The sequence below is a fragment of the Choloepus didactylus genome, chromosome 10, assembly GCF_015220235.1.
Source record: "Choloepus didactylus isolate mChoDid1 chromosome 10, mChoDid1.pri, whole genome shotgun sequence".
Lineage (NCBI taxonomy): Eukaryota > Metazoa > Chordata > Mammalia > Pilosa > Megalonychidae > Choloepus > Choloepus didactylus.
Genome location: NC_051316.1, coordinates 53934198 through 53953264, shown reverse-complemented (window position 1 = coordinate 53953264; position 19067 = coordinate 53934198). Strand labels below are relative to the sequence as shown.

At 36.0% G+C, this 19067-nt stretch overlaps 1 protein-coding gene across 4 annotated transcripts in view; it reads left to right on the top strand.

Annotated features, from left to right (window-relative positions):
* ERMP1 (endoplasmic reticulum metallopeptidase 1) overlaps positions 1 to 19067 on the top strand; it is a 160631-nt gene that overhangs the window by 41632 nt on the left and 99932 nt on the right. For all 4 annotated transcript variants that reach the window (XR_005210620.1, XM_037797279.1, XM_037797278.1 and 1 more), the window contains exons 5-10: positions 7811 to 7957; positions 8620 to 8712; positions 12771 to 12983; positions 13831 to 14051; positions 15256 to 15430; positions 15832 to 16022. Coding sequence is in view for 3 of the 4 variants with exons in the window: in XM_037797279.1 (XP_037653207.1) it covers positions 7811 to 7957; positions 8620 to 8712; positions 12771 to 12983; positions 13831 to 14051; positions 15256 to 15430; positions 15832 to 16022 (1040 nt within the window). In the remaining variant the exon portion in view is untranslated. The remainder of the gene's footprint in view (positions 1 to 7810; positions 7958 to 8619; positions 8713 to 12770; positions 12984 to 13830; positions 14052 to 15255; positions 15431 to 15831; positions 16023 to 19067) is intronic.

Below are 19067 nucleotides of genomic sequence, written 5' to 3'. Positions count from 1 at the left end.
ATGGGTGGGGTAACACCTCCATGGAAATTATCCAATCAGAGTCATCACTCACAGTTGGGTGGGGCACATCTTCACGGAAACACTCAAAGAATTACAATCTAATCAACACTGATATGTCTGCTCACACAAGATTGCATCAAAGATAATGGAGTTTTGGGGGACATAATACATTCAAATTGGCACAGATGGTATTCTCCTGTCTTACTTTTTACAAGTGTTATGTATTTATTTAGCTGTGCAATCTATCTGGAATTGATTTCTGTGCATGGTGTGAGATGTGAATTAAGGTTAACTATTTTCCAGATGGCTGTCTAATTGATGCAGAACCTTAAATTTAAGAAAACCATCGTTTTCTCACTGCCTAACAATGGCACCTTTCTCATAAATCAGGTGACCATATATGACAATGTTTTTGTCATTATTCTCTTGCATCACTCATTTTTTTGTCTTTCATTTAATATCACTGTTTTAATTACTGTAGCTCTATAATAACTCTTGATATATGGTTTTCCTCCTTCTCTATTCTTCAAAAGTGTCTTTGCTATTTTGGGCCCTTTGCATTTTCATATAAATTTTAGATTCGACTTGTCAGTTTCTACACATATACACAGAGCTTGCTGAGGTTTAGATTGTTAATGCATTGACTCTCTAGATCATTTTGGGGAGAATTGATATCTTTACAATATTTAGTCTTCCAATTCATGAACATGGTATGTATCTCTTCATTTGTTAAAGTCATCTTAAATTTCTCTTAATCATATTTTACAGTTTTCTGGGAGGAGATCTGTCATATCTTTATTTAAATATATTTCTAAGTATTTGATCTTTTTATGTTATATCTGTAAAATTATTGACTTTATATCCAGCTACTTGTTAAATTTACTTGTTAATTTTAATAAGTTAGCTATAGATTTTCTACATTTGCAGTCATGATGTCTGTGAATAATAACACTTTTATTTTTTCCTTCTAATGTGTGTGTATGTATAAATAAAGTATTTGGTTTTTTAAAGACACTTATCAGTTTATGGAAGTTCCCTTCAATTCTTACCATTTTTTGTTTAGACTTTTAAAATCATGAATGGGAGCTGATTTTTCTCAAACACTTTTTCTTTATCAATTGAGATGATCATGTTAAGATCATTTAATGAGATATTATTTCCACCTTTATTCTGATGATGTGTTAAGCTACGTATTGATTTCCAAATAGTCAACCAATCTTATATAACTGGAATAATCTCAGTTTGGTTGTAAAGTGTTATCTTTTTTTGTATATATATTGCTGGTCTCAGTTTGCAATATTTTTTTTAGAATTTTTGCACCAAAGCTTATGAGAAAGATTGGTCTGTAATTTTCCCTTTTATGTAAAAGTCTGTTAAATTTGGTATCAAGATTTTACTGACCTCATAAAATGTGCTCAGAAATATTTTCTCTTTTGCTATTCTCTTGGAGAGTTTTGTGTAAGATTGCAGTATTTTTTTTCTTTCATGTTTGGGATAATTATTATGAAGCTACCTGTCTGGGACTGTTACCATTTTCTGTTTCTTCTCATGTCAGTTTTAGTTAGTTGTGTTTTTCAGTGTATTTGTCTATTCCATTCAATTACTGTTAGTATAAAGTTAACTTTTCTTTTTAATGGTTGTGGTATCTGTGGTGATGTTCCCTTTTTCATTGCTGATATTGGTAATTTGAACATTTTGTCTTTTTTTTCTTGGTTGGTCTTGTCTAGGATTTATTAGTTTTACTACTCTTCTTAAAGAACCAACTTTTGTATTTTCTTTATTTAGGGATTGTCTAGTTATCTTTTTGTTACTGATTTCTAGTTTAATTCCACTGTGGTTTCTGCTCTTTTATTATTTCCTTCCTTCTGCATTCTTTGAGTTTGATTTTCTGGTTTTTTAACTAACTTGAAATGGACACCTAGATTAGTGGTTCTCAGACTACAGCAATCACCAGAAGCACACAGATTGCTGAGCCCCACCCCTAGATTTTCTGATGCAGTAGTTCTGGGGTGAGACCTGAGAAATTGCATTTGTAGCTAGTCCCCAGGTGATGTTATTACTGCTGCTGCTTTGCGTTGAGTATCACTCTTTGAGAACCACTGATTTAAATCCTTGTTTTTTAGCCTATAATCCTTTCTTACAAATGTATTAAATATCTTTTTAAGGATGGGTTTAGCTGCATCTCACAAGTTTTATGTTCTATTTTCATTTCAGTTCAAAACATTTTCTAATTTTCATTGTGGTTTCTTCTTTGACTCATCAGTTATTGAGAAGTGTATTACTTTCCAAACATTTAGGGATTGTCTAGTTATCTTTTTGTTATTGATTTCTAGTTTAATTCCACTGTGGTCAAAGAATTTGTTTTGTATGATTTCAGTCCTTTGAAATTTGTTAAGACTTGGATTATAGCCCAGCTTTTGATTAATTTTGGTAAACGTTCTATGCCCACTTAAAAAGAATGTGTATTCTGCAAATGGGTGAAGTGCTAACTGTAGAAGGTCAATTAGGTAAAATTCATTAATTATGTTGTTTAAATCTTCTCTACCTTTACTTTTTTTTTGACTGCTTGTTTTATCAGTTACTGAAAAGAATGTGATAATTCTTCCATCTATGGTTGTGAGTTTGTTTCCCCTTTTAGTTCTGATGGTTTTTGCTCTGCATATTTTGAGGCTGTGTTATTCACTACATACAAATTTAAGATTGATATACTGTCCTGTTGAATTAACCCCTTCATCACTGCAAACTTTCCTTCTTCATCTTTAGTAATATTTAATGTTTCCTTTGACTGATAGGTAGTATAGCTACATTAACTTGCCTTTAGTTAGTGTTTACATGGTGTATCTTTTTCTCTCCTTTTTGTTTTCTTATGTTCAAGGTGCATTACTTGCAAGCAACATATAGTTGGGTTTTGTTATTTTATCCAGTCTGTCAAATCTTCATCTTTCCTTTCCTCCTGCTCCCCATTTTTTTCTTATGAAGAATTTCAATCCTGTAGAAAAGTTGCAAGAATAGTATAATTAAAAGCCATAAAAATTTAACTTAAATCCATCAGTTGTTAGTATTGTTCCACATTTGCTTTATGTATTTCTCTGAACCATTTGATAAGTGGCAGACACTGTGACTCTTTAACCCCAAAGACTTGTAAGAATAAGGATGTGCTCCTTCATAACAATACCTTATCAAACACAAGAAATATAACATCAATGTAAAACTGTCATCTGAACAACAGCCCCTATTCAGATTTCTCCAGTTGTTCCAACAGTGTGCTGTTTTTTGTTTTGCTTTGTTTTGTTTTGTTTTATTTTGTAATCCTATTTCCCATCAAGGATCAAACATAGCATTTGATTGTCATATATTATTAAATATTATAATAATTATAGCAAATATAAAAAAACATTAAAATGTGAAAGAGTTACTATCAGGCTAATACTCTTCTAAGACCCACTTATATAAGAAGATACACTCGTGCCGCTCCCTCCTAGGAGCTTTGTACCTGTCCCTTCTCAAATACATCTTCTTCCTTTCTAAAAGTAACCACTATCTTGACTTTTATGATAATCAATTCTTTTTCTTTATCGTTTAGCTTTACTTGTTTTTCAATCTTACTTTAATCATATTTTGGTAGTATAATTTTAATATATTAAAATCTAATTGGAATATTAATAATATTTTAGTAGTATTTTAATGTGATGGGGTCTCAAAATATTTATGTTTTGCCACCATTATTTTTCTTTTTCCTTTTACCTTAGTGTCCTCCTCAGTAGATCACATAGGGAGGCATGTAATGTCTTATTTGTCTCATTATTGGATGATGTTAACTTTGATAATTTGATTAAGGTGGTATTTGCCTGGTGTTCTAGTTTGCTAATGCTGCCGGGATACAAAACACCAGAAATGGAATGGCTTTTATAAAAGGGGGTTTATTTGGTTACAAAGTTACAGTCTTAAGGCCATAAAATGTTCAAGGTAAGTCATCAACGATCAGGTACCTTCACTGGAGGATGGCCAGTGGTGTCCAGAAAATCTCTGTTAGCTGGGAAGGCACGTGGCTGGTGTCTGCTCCAAAGTTCTGGTTTCAAAATGACTTTCTCCCAGGATGTTCCTCTCTAGACTGCAGTTCCTCAAAAATGTCACTCTTAGTTGCTCTTGGGTTGTTTGTCCTCTCTCAGCTTCTCCGGAGCAAGAGTCTGCTTTCAACGGTCGTCTTCAAACTGTCTCTCATCTGCAGCTACTCTCTCAGCTTCTCTGCATTCTTCAAAGTGTCCCTCTTGGCTGTGGCAAGCTTTCTCCTTCTGTCTGAGCTTATATAGTGCTCTAGTAAACCAGTCAAGGCCCATGCTGAATGGGCGGGGCCACACCTCTGGAAATTATCCATTGAAAGATCTCACACACAGTTGAGCGATCACATCTCCACAGGAACATCCAGTCAAATGTCTCCAACCCCATCAACACCGCTGTGTTTCCAGCCCACACAAGACTGCATCAAAGATAATGGTATTTTGGGGGACATAATATGTCCAAACCAGCATACCAGGTTTTCCTAATATTTTTCTCTTTTTAAAGTTACGATTTTCCCCTTTACAATAAGTACTTTGAGAATATGTAAATGGCCTGCCTGTCATCAAATTTTGATCCTTGTTTCACAATCCATCGATGATTCTTGCCCCAAACCATTTTCACTGTAGTGTTTGCCAAATGGTGAATTTTCTAGATCCATCATTCCATCTGTAGTTAATAGTTGGAATGTTACTTAAAAGGTAGGCTTTCCATTCTCCTTTATTTATTTTAGTTTTTCATGTATTCTTATTTTAGTTGATGGATTATGTATTCTGTTACTGTCATTGTTTATTTTGATACATAAATTGTCCCAGTTTAGGCCAGTGGACAACCCTTCAAATTGATGACTGTGTTATTGATTATTTATTTTCTATGTATCTATTTATTGAGTTGTAAGCTTACAGAAAGTCAGCGGAAAATACAGAATTTCCATATACCCTCCCCACCATTATTAAACTTTGCATTAGTGTGGTACCTTTATTACAATTGATGAAACAAACATTCTTATATTTGTACTATTAACTGTAGTCCATAGTTTACATTAAGGTTTACTGTATTGTACAGTTCTATGGTGATTTTTTTTTTTTCAGATTTTCATTCTAGTAACATATACAACCTAAAGTTTCCCATTTTAACCACATTCAAATATATAATTCAGTGGAGTTAATTACATTCACATTGTGGTGCTACCATGTCCACCATCCATTACCAGAACTTGTCTGTCACCCCAAACATAAACTCTGTACCAGTTAAGCTGGTGTACTTTTGACACGTACCTGACATGTCCCTTTAAGCCCTTTCTTACTTCCTGTCACAAGATATTTTGATTTATCTTATACTTTCCCAGACTCAGACCTGGAATAAGTCATTTCTCTTAGGAGACATTGTTCCTTTAATGGAGACTGGTATTCAGAAACTAAGATCTTGGTGCTAAATGGGGTTTCTTTATCTTTATCGTGTTTAGGATTTGTACAACTTTTTGAATCCATGGTTTGATGTTTTCTGTGAGTTTTGGAAAATCTTAGCCATTACCTCGCTAAATATTGCTTCTGCTCCATTCTGTCTCCTCTTCTGGGTTTCCAGTTACCCATGTGTTAGATCTTGTAACCATACCTCACCTGTGTCTTATCCACATTTCTGAATTTTCCATCCTTTTTTTTTCTGTCCCTCAGTTTCTATTGATCTATAATGCTTTCTTCTGCTGTATTTAACTTTGTATTAAATCCATCTATTAAAAAATTACTGTGCCAGTTTGAATGTATTATGTCCCCCCAAATGCCATTATCTTTGATGTAATCTTGTGTGGGCAGACCTATCAGTGTTAATTAGACTGTAATTCTTTGTTTCCATGGAGATGCACCCTACCCAACTGTGGGTGATGACTCTGGATAATTTCCATGGAGGTGTTGGCCCGCCCATTGGGTGGGTCTGAATTAAATTACTGGTGCACTATATAAGATCAGACAGAAGGAGCAAGCTTGCTACAGCCAAGAGGAACGCTTTGAAGAATACATTGGAACTGAGAGAGGAGTTTCAGCTTACAGAGATATTTTGGAGATGGCCTTTGAAAGCAGACTTTTGCTCCAGAGAAGCTAAGAGAAGACGAACGCCCCAAAAGCAACCAAGAGTGACATTTTGAGGAGCTGAAGCCTAGAGAGGAATGTCCTGGGAGAAAGCCATTTTGAAACCAGAACTTGGAGCAGATACTGGCCATGTGCCTTCCCAGCTAACAGAGGTTTTCCGATGCCATCGGCCATCCTCTAGTGAAGGTACCCGATTGTTGATGCGTTATCTTGGACACTTTATGGCCTTAAGACTGTAACTGTGTAACCAAATAAACCCCCTTTTATAAAAGCCAATCCATCTCTGGTGTTTTGCATTCCAACAGCATTAGCAAACTAGAACAATTATTAACATCAATTATGTTTTTCAATCCTAGGGCCTCCATTTGACTTTTTTTTTTTTTTTTTTTTTTTAAATAGCACTAGCCTGGTGAAATTTATGCTATCAGCTGTGTTTTTGAACATATTAATTGTATTTCTTTTAAAATCTGTCTGATAACTCTAGTATCAGATTCACCTGTGCCTTTTTCTATTGCATTTTGTCTCTCTTGTCATGTTTTTTTTTCTGTAAGAAAGCATTTTGGTAATCTGTTTATGAAGTGTAAAAATTCATATTCTTTGATTCCCAGAAATGCAGTTATGGGCTCTGTCTACATCAGTCAACTCTGCTTCATTTTGTTGTAATAAAACGATTCCGAAATCTCAGCAGCTTACAATAGCAAAGGTTCATTTCTTGTTGACATTACATTTTGGTTCTTGGGTAACTGTAGTTATGTTCCTTGTTTATTATGTTCCATGTGTCTTTTTCATTCTGGGGTTTGTCTGAAGGAGAAGCCTCCATAAGAGATGTATTGATCTCACAGCCAAAGTTAAAGAGAGAGGGATAAACTTTGTAATGGCTCTTAAACATCTGTTTGCTTAAGGCTTATGTCACTTCTGCTTACAGTGTGTTGGCCAAAGCAATTTGTGTGGTTCAACCTGAAGTCAACATGGTGACCACGGAAGTGTACTACTCTCATGGGGGGAGGCATTATAAGTCATGTGGCAAGAGATGAGGATATATATAATCCTCTTTTATGGACACAATAATACAGTCCTTTTCACCAAAAAAAAACCTTTCAAATTTGGAAACAAGCTTTATGTATACATATGAAGATGTTAACAGAGACTTATTAATAATGATAAAAAGTTAGAAACTATAGTAGGGAAATTTATGGTATATTCATTGCACTGGTATGCAATTATTAAGATGATCATTATAATATCTAGCAATATGGGAAAATGCATTTACTATAATGCAAGTGAAAGAACAATGTACAAAGTATATTGATCCTGTGAGCACAGCTATGCACGATTACATGTTTATAAGAAAATTGAAGATGTAAAAATGGTTATCTTAGGATGATAGATTTATTAAATAGTTTTCATTTTCAAACTTAAACTTTTCATAATGCTGTTATTTTATTGTTAAAAATAATGTTGATTTTATAAAAGGTTTCCTTGTTATAAAAGTCATATGTATTTATCAGAAAAATGTTGGAAAATACAGAAAAAAAATTAAAAGTATAAATTCTGGATTCATCTCCTCAAATCAGCACTCTTACTATTTTAAGTCTATTTTAAAAATTAGGATATTAAAAAAAAAAAACTACCAGATTAACCTTGTATTGTGTTGTTATGTTTTGTATCAGGTCCTGAAAATCCTTGGTTGGTCCAAGCTTATGTTTCAGCAGCCAAACACCCTTTTGCTTCTGTCGTAGCTCAGGAGGTATTTCAGAGTGGGATCATTCCTTCGGATACCGACTTCCGTATCTACAGAGATTTTGGGAACATTCCAGGTATTTTGTCAGTGATTTTATGGGTGATTGTGTGGCACTGATTTGTAAAAAGCAAGTTTTACTTTTTGATAGTCTGTAAACAGCATTTTCTGAATGCAAATGCTCTCACTGAAATGGTGTTCCTGATGTTTTCACTTTCTTTTAATCTCTGTGCTAATTTAAATGCTTGCTGCCTCTAGAACATGTTGTCTTGCTCACAGTGTGACAGACAGAAGAACAAGGGAGAACTTTTTAGCATCCTTTCCCAAAAGATGGTACTAGATCCTTTAGGGGTCTTTGAATTTTGTTATTTTGCTTTGCCAATTCCCTTGGAAACTTGTACCACTTCTTTGAAGTTAAAATTTGGCTCTGGTCTGGCAAGGATGTATATGGCAAAGAATTGATGACCTCCCAAACTCAGCACTCCCACACCTTGCTGTGTGACATGTAATGCCTCCCTGTGGTGTGGTATACTTCCTCAGTTATTTTATACCAAATTATGTGTCGTAGCTATAGATTCTATAGAAATTTGGAAGAGAATTCGTTTGTTTGTAAATGCGGCCAAGGATCATGCCACTGCTTTTGACTGTTTTGCCTTTTAGGAATGTAATACATTAAACAAATAGGCCTAAAGCAGGGTTGATCTTTAAAGCAAAATGACTTTTTTCCCCTTTATGTCTTAGGAATAGACTTAGCTTTTATTGAGAATGGATACCTTTATCACACCAAGTATGACACAGCAGACCGAATTCTAACAGATTCCATTCAAAGAGCAGGTTGGTATTCTAATTTAGATTTTTGATATTTGATAAGATAAAATATTAGGTGTGATCTATAAACCTATAAATAATCTATGGCTTGTGCATTAGGGAGGCAGTGTGGGATGTGAATGAACGAGGGCTTTTGAGTTGGAGAGAGGAGGGCTTGGATTTTAGCCCTGCAGCCTGCTTTAGCAGTTAAGAATACAGGAATATCCACTGTGAGGAATGGGAAAGGGGGTTGACCAAGTGCTGTGGTAGGATTGCTGAGTGATGAGAGTGTAGCCAAAGTGAAAACTATAAATTGGAGGTGGGACCAGTGCACTTGGTTAAGCAGTTTGCCAATGTGTAGGAGAAAACAGCTAGGTAACATTCATCCAAGGTTGGTTGGTGAGGACAGGTAAGGGGGAGGGGGGAGGTTATAGGACAGGTGTTGGAGGAGGGAAATGGCAAGGGAATTAAACAGAGATCTGGAGTAGTCAGAGAAAGTGAACTGATGCTGAATCTTACAGAGTTGGTAGGATTTGGTCCAGTGGAGAAGAGAGAACATTCCAAGTAAGAGCACAGCATGTGTAGGGTGTGTGAGTGTGGATGAATGGGATATTAATAAACTGTCAGACTAGAATGAAAGCTGTATTTTGAGGAATAGAGGAAAATGAGATAGAAGTGCGTGGGGCAGAAAAAAATTTAGAGGACTTTATAAATCAGCCAAGAAGATGCTATAGGACATAAGGAATCTGTGAAGGCCTGAGTATGTGAATGAATGAAATAAGATGGGTTTAAATGCCGTAGTCTGTGATACATTGTAGAATGGATGTTGGAGGAGAGAGACCTAGGAGTCAAGGCTGAGCCAGATGTTCCTATAGTAATTTTTTTTAATTAAATTCAGTTTTATTGAAATACATTCACACACCATACAGTCATCCATGGTATACAATCCACTGTCCACAGTATGATAGCATAGTTATGCGTTCATCACCACAATCTATCTCTGAACATTTTCCTTGCATCAGAAACAACCAGAACAAGAATGAAAAATAAAAGTGAAAAAAGAACACCCAAATCATCCCCACATCCCACCCCATTTGTCGTTTAGTTTTTATCCCCATTTTTCTACTCATCCATACACTAGATAAAGGGGGTGTGATCCACAAGGTCTTCACAATCACACTGTCACCCCTTGTAATCTACATTATTATATAATTGTCTTCAGGAGTCCAAACTGCTGGGTTGGAGTTTGGTAGTTTCAGGTATTTACTTCTAGCTATTCCAATACATTAAAACCTAAGAGGTGTTATCTATATAGTGCATAAGAATGTCCACCAGAGTGACCTCTCGACTCCATTTGAAATCTCTCAGCCACTGAAACTATTTCATCTCATTTTGCATCCCGCTTTTGGTCAAGAAGATACTCTCAGTCCCACGATGCCGGGTCCACCTTCATCCCCGGGAGTCATATTCTGCATTGCCAGGGAGATTTACACCCCTGGGAGTCGGGTCCCATGTAGGGGGGAGGGCAGCGAGTTCACCTGTTGAGATGGCTCAGTTAGAGAGAGAGAGGGCCACATCTGAGCAACAAAGAGGTACTCAGGGGGAGACTCTTAGGCACAATTACATGCAAGTTTAGACTCTCCTTTGTGGTAATGAGCTTCATAAGGGCAAGTCCCATGCTTGAGGGCTCAGCACATCAAACCTCCAATCCCAATGTTTGTGACAACATCAACACCAATCCAGTAGAGGATGTCCAACACATCCGCACCTTCCCCCAGATCCTCGGGGCTGGGGAGGGGGAGGCTGTAAATATATTTTTTATTATCTGCCCAAATTACTCTGGGTTGTGTCACTATTTCACTCCAGCCTATACTAACCTACCGTATCTCACTTCCTATTCAAAGTTCCATGCAATTGTGGTGTTTGAACAAATCGACTGTAGAGTTGTACTGTTTAGAAAATTTAGATCCTGTACCAAATAGGTATCTATTCCCTTGGTCTCATATGGAGGTCGAAGTTTTAAAACACAGTCAGTTTCTACCTTTACCCTTTGGCTTGGCTTGCCCTGGTCTTAACCAGACCTGCTTCATTCATATCACTAATTGAAGTCTGGGCTGTTTTTCAGCTTTTTTTTTTTTTTTTTTTTTTTTTTTTTTTTTTTTTTTTTGACAGTGGCTGTATGCACTAATACTGACATTCATATCTGCCGAGCTCTAGCTCTGAGTTTCAGGTGTCTCAGAGATATGCATTGTTCCAGAGACCAATCAGGTTATACGCTAGGGGATCAGCATCTCAAAGTTTAGAGATAGGCATTACAATTCAGGGATAGAGTTAACTGCTCTAAGAGCTTACAATCTAGGGACTATTACAATTATTATGTCCATGTCCATGTTAGGCTATGTTCTAAGATTCAATTCTGAGTTTACACATTGTAGTTAGTCCATATTGGTGAGGCATCATCCCTCTCACCATGTTTTCTCCAACACTTTTACTCCTATACATATATTTCCCTACAATTTTATAGTTATATTCACATACCATACATTTATCCACAGTGTACAATCAGTTGTTCATGGTATCATCATAAAGTTGTACATTTATCACCACAATCAGCACTTGAACATACTGATGATTACTAGAAAAAAAATTTTTTTTTAGCAATAAGAAAAAAATGATAAAAAGAAAAATAACATGTCATACAATACAGTATACTAGTAAGGACAGCAAATAACACTGCTACCAAGAATCCCATATTCCTCCCCTATATCCCCCTCTCATATACATTTAGCATTGGCATATTGCCTTTGTTACATTTAATGGAGGTATATTACAGTTCCTATTATAATTTAAGTGTAGAATAATGACTGAAGTGATGACTGAAGAGAGAAATGAAAGAGGAACAATGGACAGTTAGACACTTTGAATATGCATTCAGCAAGACTTTACAGAGGAACAGCAGTAAAGATCATTGCAAAGTATAAAGCCTAGTTGGCTGGGGAGGGAAGTGGAAGACAACCCTCATCCAGAATGGTAGTGGAGAGAGAGACACTGAGCTCTGCAGAAATATAGATGTAGGGGGTCTTTGAATCAACAAGATGAAACTACTTACTGGGCAATTACAGATATGGATTTAGAACTTGGTAGAACTGGGTATATTGGTTTGGGAGCTTTAAGGCTTAGAGAAAAAAATAAAATATGGAGAATGGAAATGTTTTTTGGAGGAGTGAACGAAAGGTAGAGGGCTAAGGACTGCATTCTGAGGCAGACAAAGAAGGCATTGAAAGAAATCCAGTGGTAAGACAGTTGTGGTGTCTCAGAAGTCAAAGGAAGAGAAGAAATGCAGGTCTGTTAAGACTTCTTACTGCCCTTGTTAAAGTTCATATTTGTTCATTGATTGATGTAACAAATATTTATTATAGACCTTTGATGTGCCAGGTTCTGCCTGCATCTCTCTCATTCAGGACTTTTCTGTATCTCTCTCTCTCTCCTCAGGGCCTTCACACAGTACTCAGTCTAGGCAATCTCTCCCCTGTGTGTCTAGCTCCAGTTTTTCCTTTAGCTATAAATATTACTACCTCAGGGATACTCCCTGACTCCCCAAACTCCATGAGTCCTTCATGATGTGTTCCTCATGATGTGTTCCCGTGGCACTATGAATAGCTATCCTTATGAAATTCAAGAGGGGTTTTTGTTGTTTTACCACTGAATTTCTGGTGTCTCAAACAGTGTCGGTACAGTAGATGTATATTAAAAGCATAGGGAGTGAGAAACTACTGGGTGTATAGGGAGGGTACAGTTGATCATAGAGAATAGTTCCAGTCGAGGGGAGAGGACAAATGCTAGATTATAGTTAGCTGAGCTTATAAATACAGAGGAAATGAAGGAGTGGATATGGACCTTATTTGAGACATTTGGAAAGAAAAGTTGGGGAGAGAAGTAGGATGGTTGAAAGCTATTTCTGTTCACATTCTTTTGAGCTATTTCCTTACTCAAACAGTGGATAGTTTATTTCTCCTTTAAGTAGTTGTAATTTAATTACATTCAGATAATTTATTCAACCTTTTCTGCCTTTTCTTTACTAATAGGTGACAACATTTTAGCAGTTCTTAAATACCTAGCTACATCTGATATGCTGGCTTCTTCCTCAAAGTATCAGCATGGAAATATGGTCTTCTTTGATGCACTTGGCCTATTTGTCATTGCCTACCCCTCTCGTGTTGGCTCAATAATTAATTCCGTGGTGGTAATGTTTGTTGTTTTCTACCTGGGCAAAAAATTATTGCAGCCCAAACGTAAGAGTAAGTACTTTTGTCTAAAACTGCAAATACTAACGTAGGTGGAGGATTTGCCTGAAGTTTTTTCATCACTGTGCTTATATTTTTCCAAAAAGTTAGCAGTCTAAGAAAATATCTCATTTGTAGTTGTAAGAAATTCCTAAATAAGAGTCAACTTAATATGCTCATTATACTTTTAGTTTTGTTGAAGCAGGCAATTTTTATGTAGTTGTGCACTTTATAGAAAAACCATATCGGAGCTACTAAAAAATGGTTTGTTTAGACTGATTTTTAATGAAAAGTCCCATTAAAAAGTCTTGTTTGTACTACAAACTAGAAGCACCTTGCTCTGATGTATGAATGAATTTGGTTAAATTGGCCTCTTTCTACATGAAATGTTTCATAGTCTTAGTATCTCCTGTTACAGGATTAAATATTTAGCACCAATGCCCATTTATTTTTCCCATGTTTGTCCTTTTCCCTTGTTAGTTGCTTTTGGCATGGTTTTATATGGAACGTTGCCTTCCATATTTGCTGATATTTTGACACAGAGAGCATCCCAAAGGTCATAAAGATTAAGACTGCCCACTGTCCTGGTCAGGAATGTATCTGAACTATTCCTGGGACTTTTCTCTTTGAGTCCTTAGAACCCATGGATACTCAGTAAATGTTACTTGAAGATTATTTGTTGATACTTTCCCTGTGACCTGTTCTAGTCCTTAACAAACTTCAGTACTAGGAAATTTCAATACTTTCCAATTATAGTGGTGATTTTTTTTGTTTCAATATTTGTTTCATTAATTCTATCAACTGATTGTACAATTGATTTCATAAAGATGGTGATCTCAACTTTTTATTTTCTTTTTATTAGCTACTAACTACATGAAGGACTTCTTCTGTGGACTTGGCATCACACTAATAAGCTGGTTTACTAGCCTTGTTACCGTTCTCATTATAGCAGTTTTCATCTCTCTAATTGGACAGTCACTCTCATGGTATAACCACTTCTATGTCTCCGTTTGTCTGTATGGAGCTGCATCTGTAGCCAAAATAATATTTGTACACACCCTCGCAAAAAGATTTTATTATGCGGTAAGTGTTAGACATATTAATTGATTTCTCTGTTGCCTTCAAGAATTGAAGACGCACTGAAGTGGGAGTCATTGCATTTGGTTTTTTAAATTATTAAAAATTTCTCTGCATGGTTACAGAGAAATGACTCCCAGATCTTTGTTAATTTTCTGGAAGGTTTCTTATTCTGAGGGTTGTATTACAGAATTTGAATGGGGTTTTAATGCTGGGCTGTAAACAGTGTTTGGGGTGGCGGTGACAGCAAAACTTGTTAGCACAATTGTCTTGCCTCTGCTGAACTTGTTTTTTAACTATGCTCTTGATTCTTCCATCCCTCTCTGGGCTTACTCAGTTATTTATGTTGTTTTCCTATCTCTATTGTCCACTGGATTATAAACTCCAAGAGGACAGGGATTAATTTGTTCATTGCTTTATCCCCTGTGGTTAGGCAGTGTCTGACACACAGCACTAACACACAGTAAGTATTTGTTGCCTGAAAGAATATTGCAGTTAAAGCTGATTCTTTTTGTTTAGTTTTCCTTTACTTTTTTCTTTTTACCTACATGGTAAGGCAGATTCTGATGGTGTGCATATGTGGTGTGTGTGGTGGTTAAAGATACATTGCTAAGGAAAAAGACAGAAGGGAGACAGTGTTCCAAACTTACTTACCAGTGATGATTTAGAAAGTATTGCCATATTGCTATGCTTTCAACTGTGGAAATTTGGTAAAAATAAAATTAAGAATTAGGGTTATGAAATAATAGGACTAAAAATAAATGACAATGAAATAGAGAAACATGGTTTCTGATTTTCTAGGTGAATTAGAGGGGAAGAGCTTTCTTAGCTCCATTATTTTCAAGACAGCCAATGTATAGCAGCTTTTTTTTTCCCCCAGTTTGTCTTGCCAGGCATTAGAATGGAGACCTGAAAGACTGTAATTTAACATCCTTCCGCAAGGATGGTACCAACTTTGGGACATTTCCAAAGGTGGTTTTTAGCCCTATGGAGGAAAGGCGCAGATTAACTACAAGTATTGTTTTCATTCCATATTGTAAAATTCTCCTTTCCTGTGCAGCAATTTGAATTTGTTACTTCATGATAGGAGGTAGCTTTGCCAGTGTTTAAAGTTTAAAAAGGGTAGACTCCTGAGTGATGGAAGTTAAAATAAAAGATCTTTATGAATGACCTGTGAATGAAACTACGTGTATATTTTTCTTTCTTTCAGAATGCCAGTGTCCAGTATCTGGGAGAAGTATTTTTTGACATCTCGCTGTTTGTGCATTGTGGTTTTCTTGTAACTCTCACTTACCGAGGACTTTGCTCAGCATTTATTAGTGCTATCTGGGTAGCATTTCCATTGCTCACAAAGCTTTTTGTGCACAAGGACTTGAAGCAGCATGGTAGGATATTTTTGGTTTTGATACAAATGAGAAGATACCTTAAAATACTTAAGATAAAGTTTCCAGGGATTATTATTTATTATTTTGATTATGTTGGGTAGGCTTTCTAAATTTTTTTTTTTTTTTAATTTTAAATGGTTCCTTATACTTTATACTGAATCCCATTCTCCTGTTTGTGAACACCTGCTGATCTATTGTGTATGTATTTTGTTTACTTCACATTTTTTATTGTGTCTTCTCTGAGTTAAAGTGTCTTATCTCACTAGATAACATGTACCAGAATGGCAAGTGTCACCTCTAAACTAATTTCTGTTAGGTGTCAAGGTACACCAGTACTGTAAAAATCTTTATCTGACTGTAGAATTTCATATATGTATGTTTTTTTTCTCTTTTTTCCCTAGGTGCCTGTGGAAAATTTATTGCTTTTTACCTTTTGGGGATGTTTATTCCTTATCTTTATGCATTGTACCTCATCTGGGCAGTATTTGAGATGTTTACCCCTATCCTTGGGAGGAGTGGTTCAGAAATCCCACCTGATGTTGTGCTTGCTTCCATCCTGGCTGGTTGTACAATGATTCTCTCTTCCTATTTTGTAAGGAAAATTATTATTTTATTGTTTTTTTTCTTCTTTCTTCATTTTTAAAATCTGAGTATGTTGTGAGTTTAGCTGTACTAGATTCCATGAAATTGTGTTGCATAAGTATAAAGTTGAAGTATACATATATTATGAATATTAAGTATTCACAATAATTATACATAAAGTTTATGTATAATTCATAAAATTTCTCTACAAATGAGAAATCTCTTAAGCAAAAGAAGTAGTGAATGGCTTTGTATCTTGTTGATTCAGTGTAAGGTAATGTAGAATGGGTTTTTTTTTTTTTGTTACTGCTGTTTTGTTTTTGTTTTTGCTCACCATCATCCCAAACCTTTTGCTAATAATTCATTTCAAATAACCTTTCAGACTTCCTGAATGTGAATTTGTAGAATGTATACCAAGGGAGAATTGGTAGAGATTGCCTAGTGGTGAACTATTTGAATGATTCCTAGTAGTGTGTTTTGAATTTACTAATTAAAGGCAAATGTTAATAAATATATGGTAGTTTTATTAGTGCTGTCAGAATTAATGAAGAAAGAATAATTCTGATGAGGCTTTTTCACTTATCATGCAGCTGCCTTGCTGCTATAGCACATGCAAGTTCTCTTCTTGAGTCTGTCTTTTTTTGGGGGAAGCACACTTAGAACACTCAACCATGCCTTCATTTACCAAGTAGTAAAAGTATCACAGGCCTTGCCAGTCCTCATTTTGCTGTATCAGTGTCTTGTCTCTGTAGGGAGAATCCTACCTTTGCTGACCTTGCTTCTCTTCTCTCATAATTCTCCAGCAGGGAGAAAAGACAGTGGTGCAGAGTTTAAAACCAGACCCTTGATCATTACAGCAAGCCTCAAACAGGGTTCTGCTCTTGGCATATGTTCACACTCCCCAGGACTCAGGCCAGGCCCCGTTAGAGGAGGCATTTCTGCTTTGTGGCTCTTTTCATTGGCATGCCTAAGAATAAGAAGTACTTGCTGAATACCCTGAAGTGTAAACTCTGAGATTTGAGGCTAGGGGACCAAATAGAAAATGCAGTTTGTTACTTTATTATAGTTCTTTTCTCCATGGAGATGATGGTGAGCTTTTTCACATGGAAACAGTAAAGTGCATCTCGTGGAGGTTAGGTTCTAAAGACACAGCTAAGGAGAATATCATGCATGGTCAACATTATCCATCAGTGTCCTTTAAATAGCCAGTAAGGCTCTCTGTATGTGGTTTTGCATATATAATCCTGTAGAGAAATTTTTATGCATACTACTCTGTGAGCTCTACTGTACTAGTCCTAAAAGAAATCTGGGCATTCCAACCATTTTACCTTTGGTAATGATTAAGTTCTTACTGGTATTTGCAGGGTGGATGGCAATTTCTAAAATGTTCTTTCTTGCCTGCAGAGTGTACTTCTTTTGGTTTCATTGTAAGTCAGCCTTTATGTCCTTTGGACATGTTAATAGAGTTGCTGTCATGAGGATTAAAGGAGATAATAGAATTTCATTATCTGTAGATTAGCTTCAATTAAAGTCAGCTAAATTATGAACTGGACTCCCCAGCGTATATGTAAAATTATAGTCACCGAGTGAAACATGACCAAAATGTAGGATATTTGTATTCTATTACATTGCCCTATGAAAGGGGACAAACTGAACCCCGGAAACTTTCACTGTGGAAATTGAAAATGGCTCCAAAGCCTGGAAATTTTGGAAGCAAGAAGAGGATTAAAATATATAATCTTCTAAATTATATTTTATTAGGAAAGCTTTTAGAGAGAAGAGTGCCTCTTGGAATCCTTTAAGTGAAATCTCATTTAATTTTCATTATAATGTGAAATAGCTCTGCTGCTCCTCATGCTGCTGTTATCATTCTCTTCATCATTTTCTATTTATGTATAGCAGTGTTAAAGAGAGAGGTTTGTAAATAAAGGGAAACCGTTCTCCTTGGGTAATGGAGAATTGAACCACAGTGCATACTTCAGAGAGCTTTTCTTTCAGTCCCTGAGGATTTATTAAATATATTTGCTAGAAAGCAATTAAATTCCAGTCAGGTGGTCAGTTAGCAGGTTCCCTGGGTTTACTCCTAGCTGGGGTCCTTAATGGTTGTATTGATTAACTAAAACTGAGCAGCTGAGAGGAGGGGCTTTGGAGGAGGAGATTCTCAGAAGCAGCCCTGTCCTCCAGCACATGTTGGACCTCAGAGTCTGTTCTCATGCTTTATCTTCATAATATTTTGCACCTTTTTCAAAACCTACGGTGACATAAGATGGAACGTTTAAGACAGAAATAGAATAGGAAAAGTGATTGACAATGAAATCCAAACACTCTACTTTTATGGCCATTTCCTTCTCTTCTGCTCTGTGATTGTCATTATATTTATCAACATTACCATACTTCAGAAGATGGGTGCAAGTGGCAGAGGACGAGACTCATGATTTGGAGAAGAGGAAATGTTGATATGGAACCCATGGCTTAAACTGAGGATTTAGGATAACTTTGGGCTTAAATTGGTAGCAGCTGGCTTGAGAATATAATAACCACAACATTATCACAGGGACGTTTTTTTGACCTAAAAGACTCTGTATACCAAATTTATCAGCTTTTGGTGGAGGGGAAACTCATTACTTGACAGGATATTTGCAACTGTTCTAATGAGCTACATTTTAAATACTGTGACTATTGGGAGAAACAAAGGCAGACAGGGTGACAGATTGTGTTTTGCTATTTCATTGCTTTAAGTTCCTAGGATGCTTTGTCTTATATCTGCCCTCAAGTATGCAAACATGAGATTTTTGACCTAAGATGAGTGCTGTTTTGTTGGAGATTTCCCTGGATGAATATTATTCCATTGTAGAGATGAAAATCCTTTAAACTTTACATAGTAGAGTTATATGGTAGGCTATGACTATTTGCTTAATTTTTCATTCTCATTTCTAAAATATTTTGTTTCTCAAAAATATTCCTGTTCTTTATTTCTGTACTTATTGATCCTAGTAAGGATGGGGAGAAGGGAAATGAGGGAGCTGGGGTTAGATTATTGTTTCTCAAAATGTCT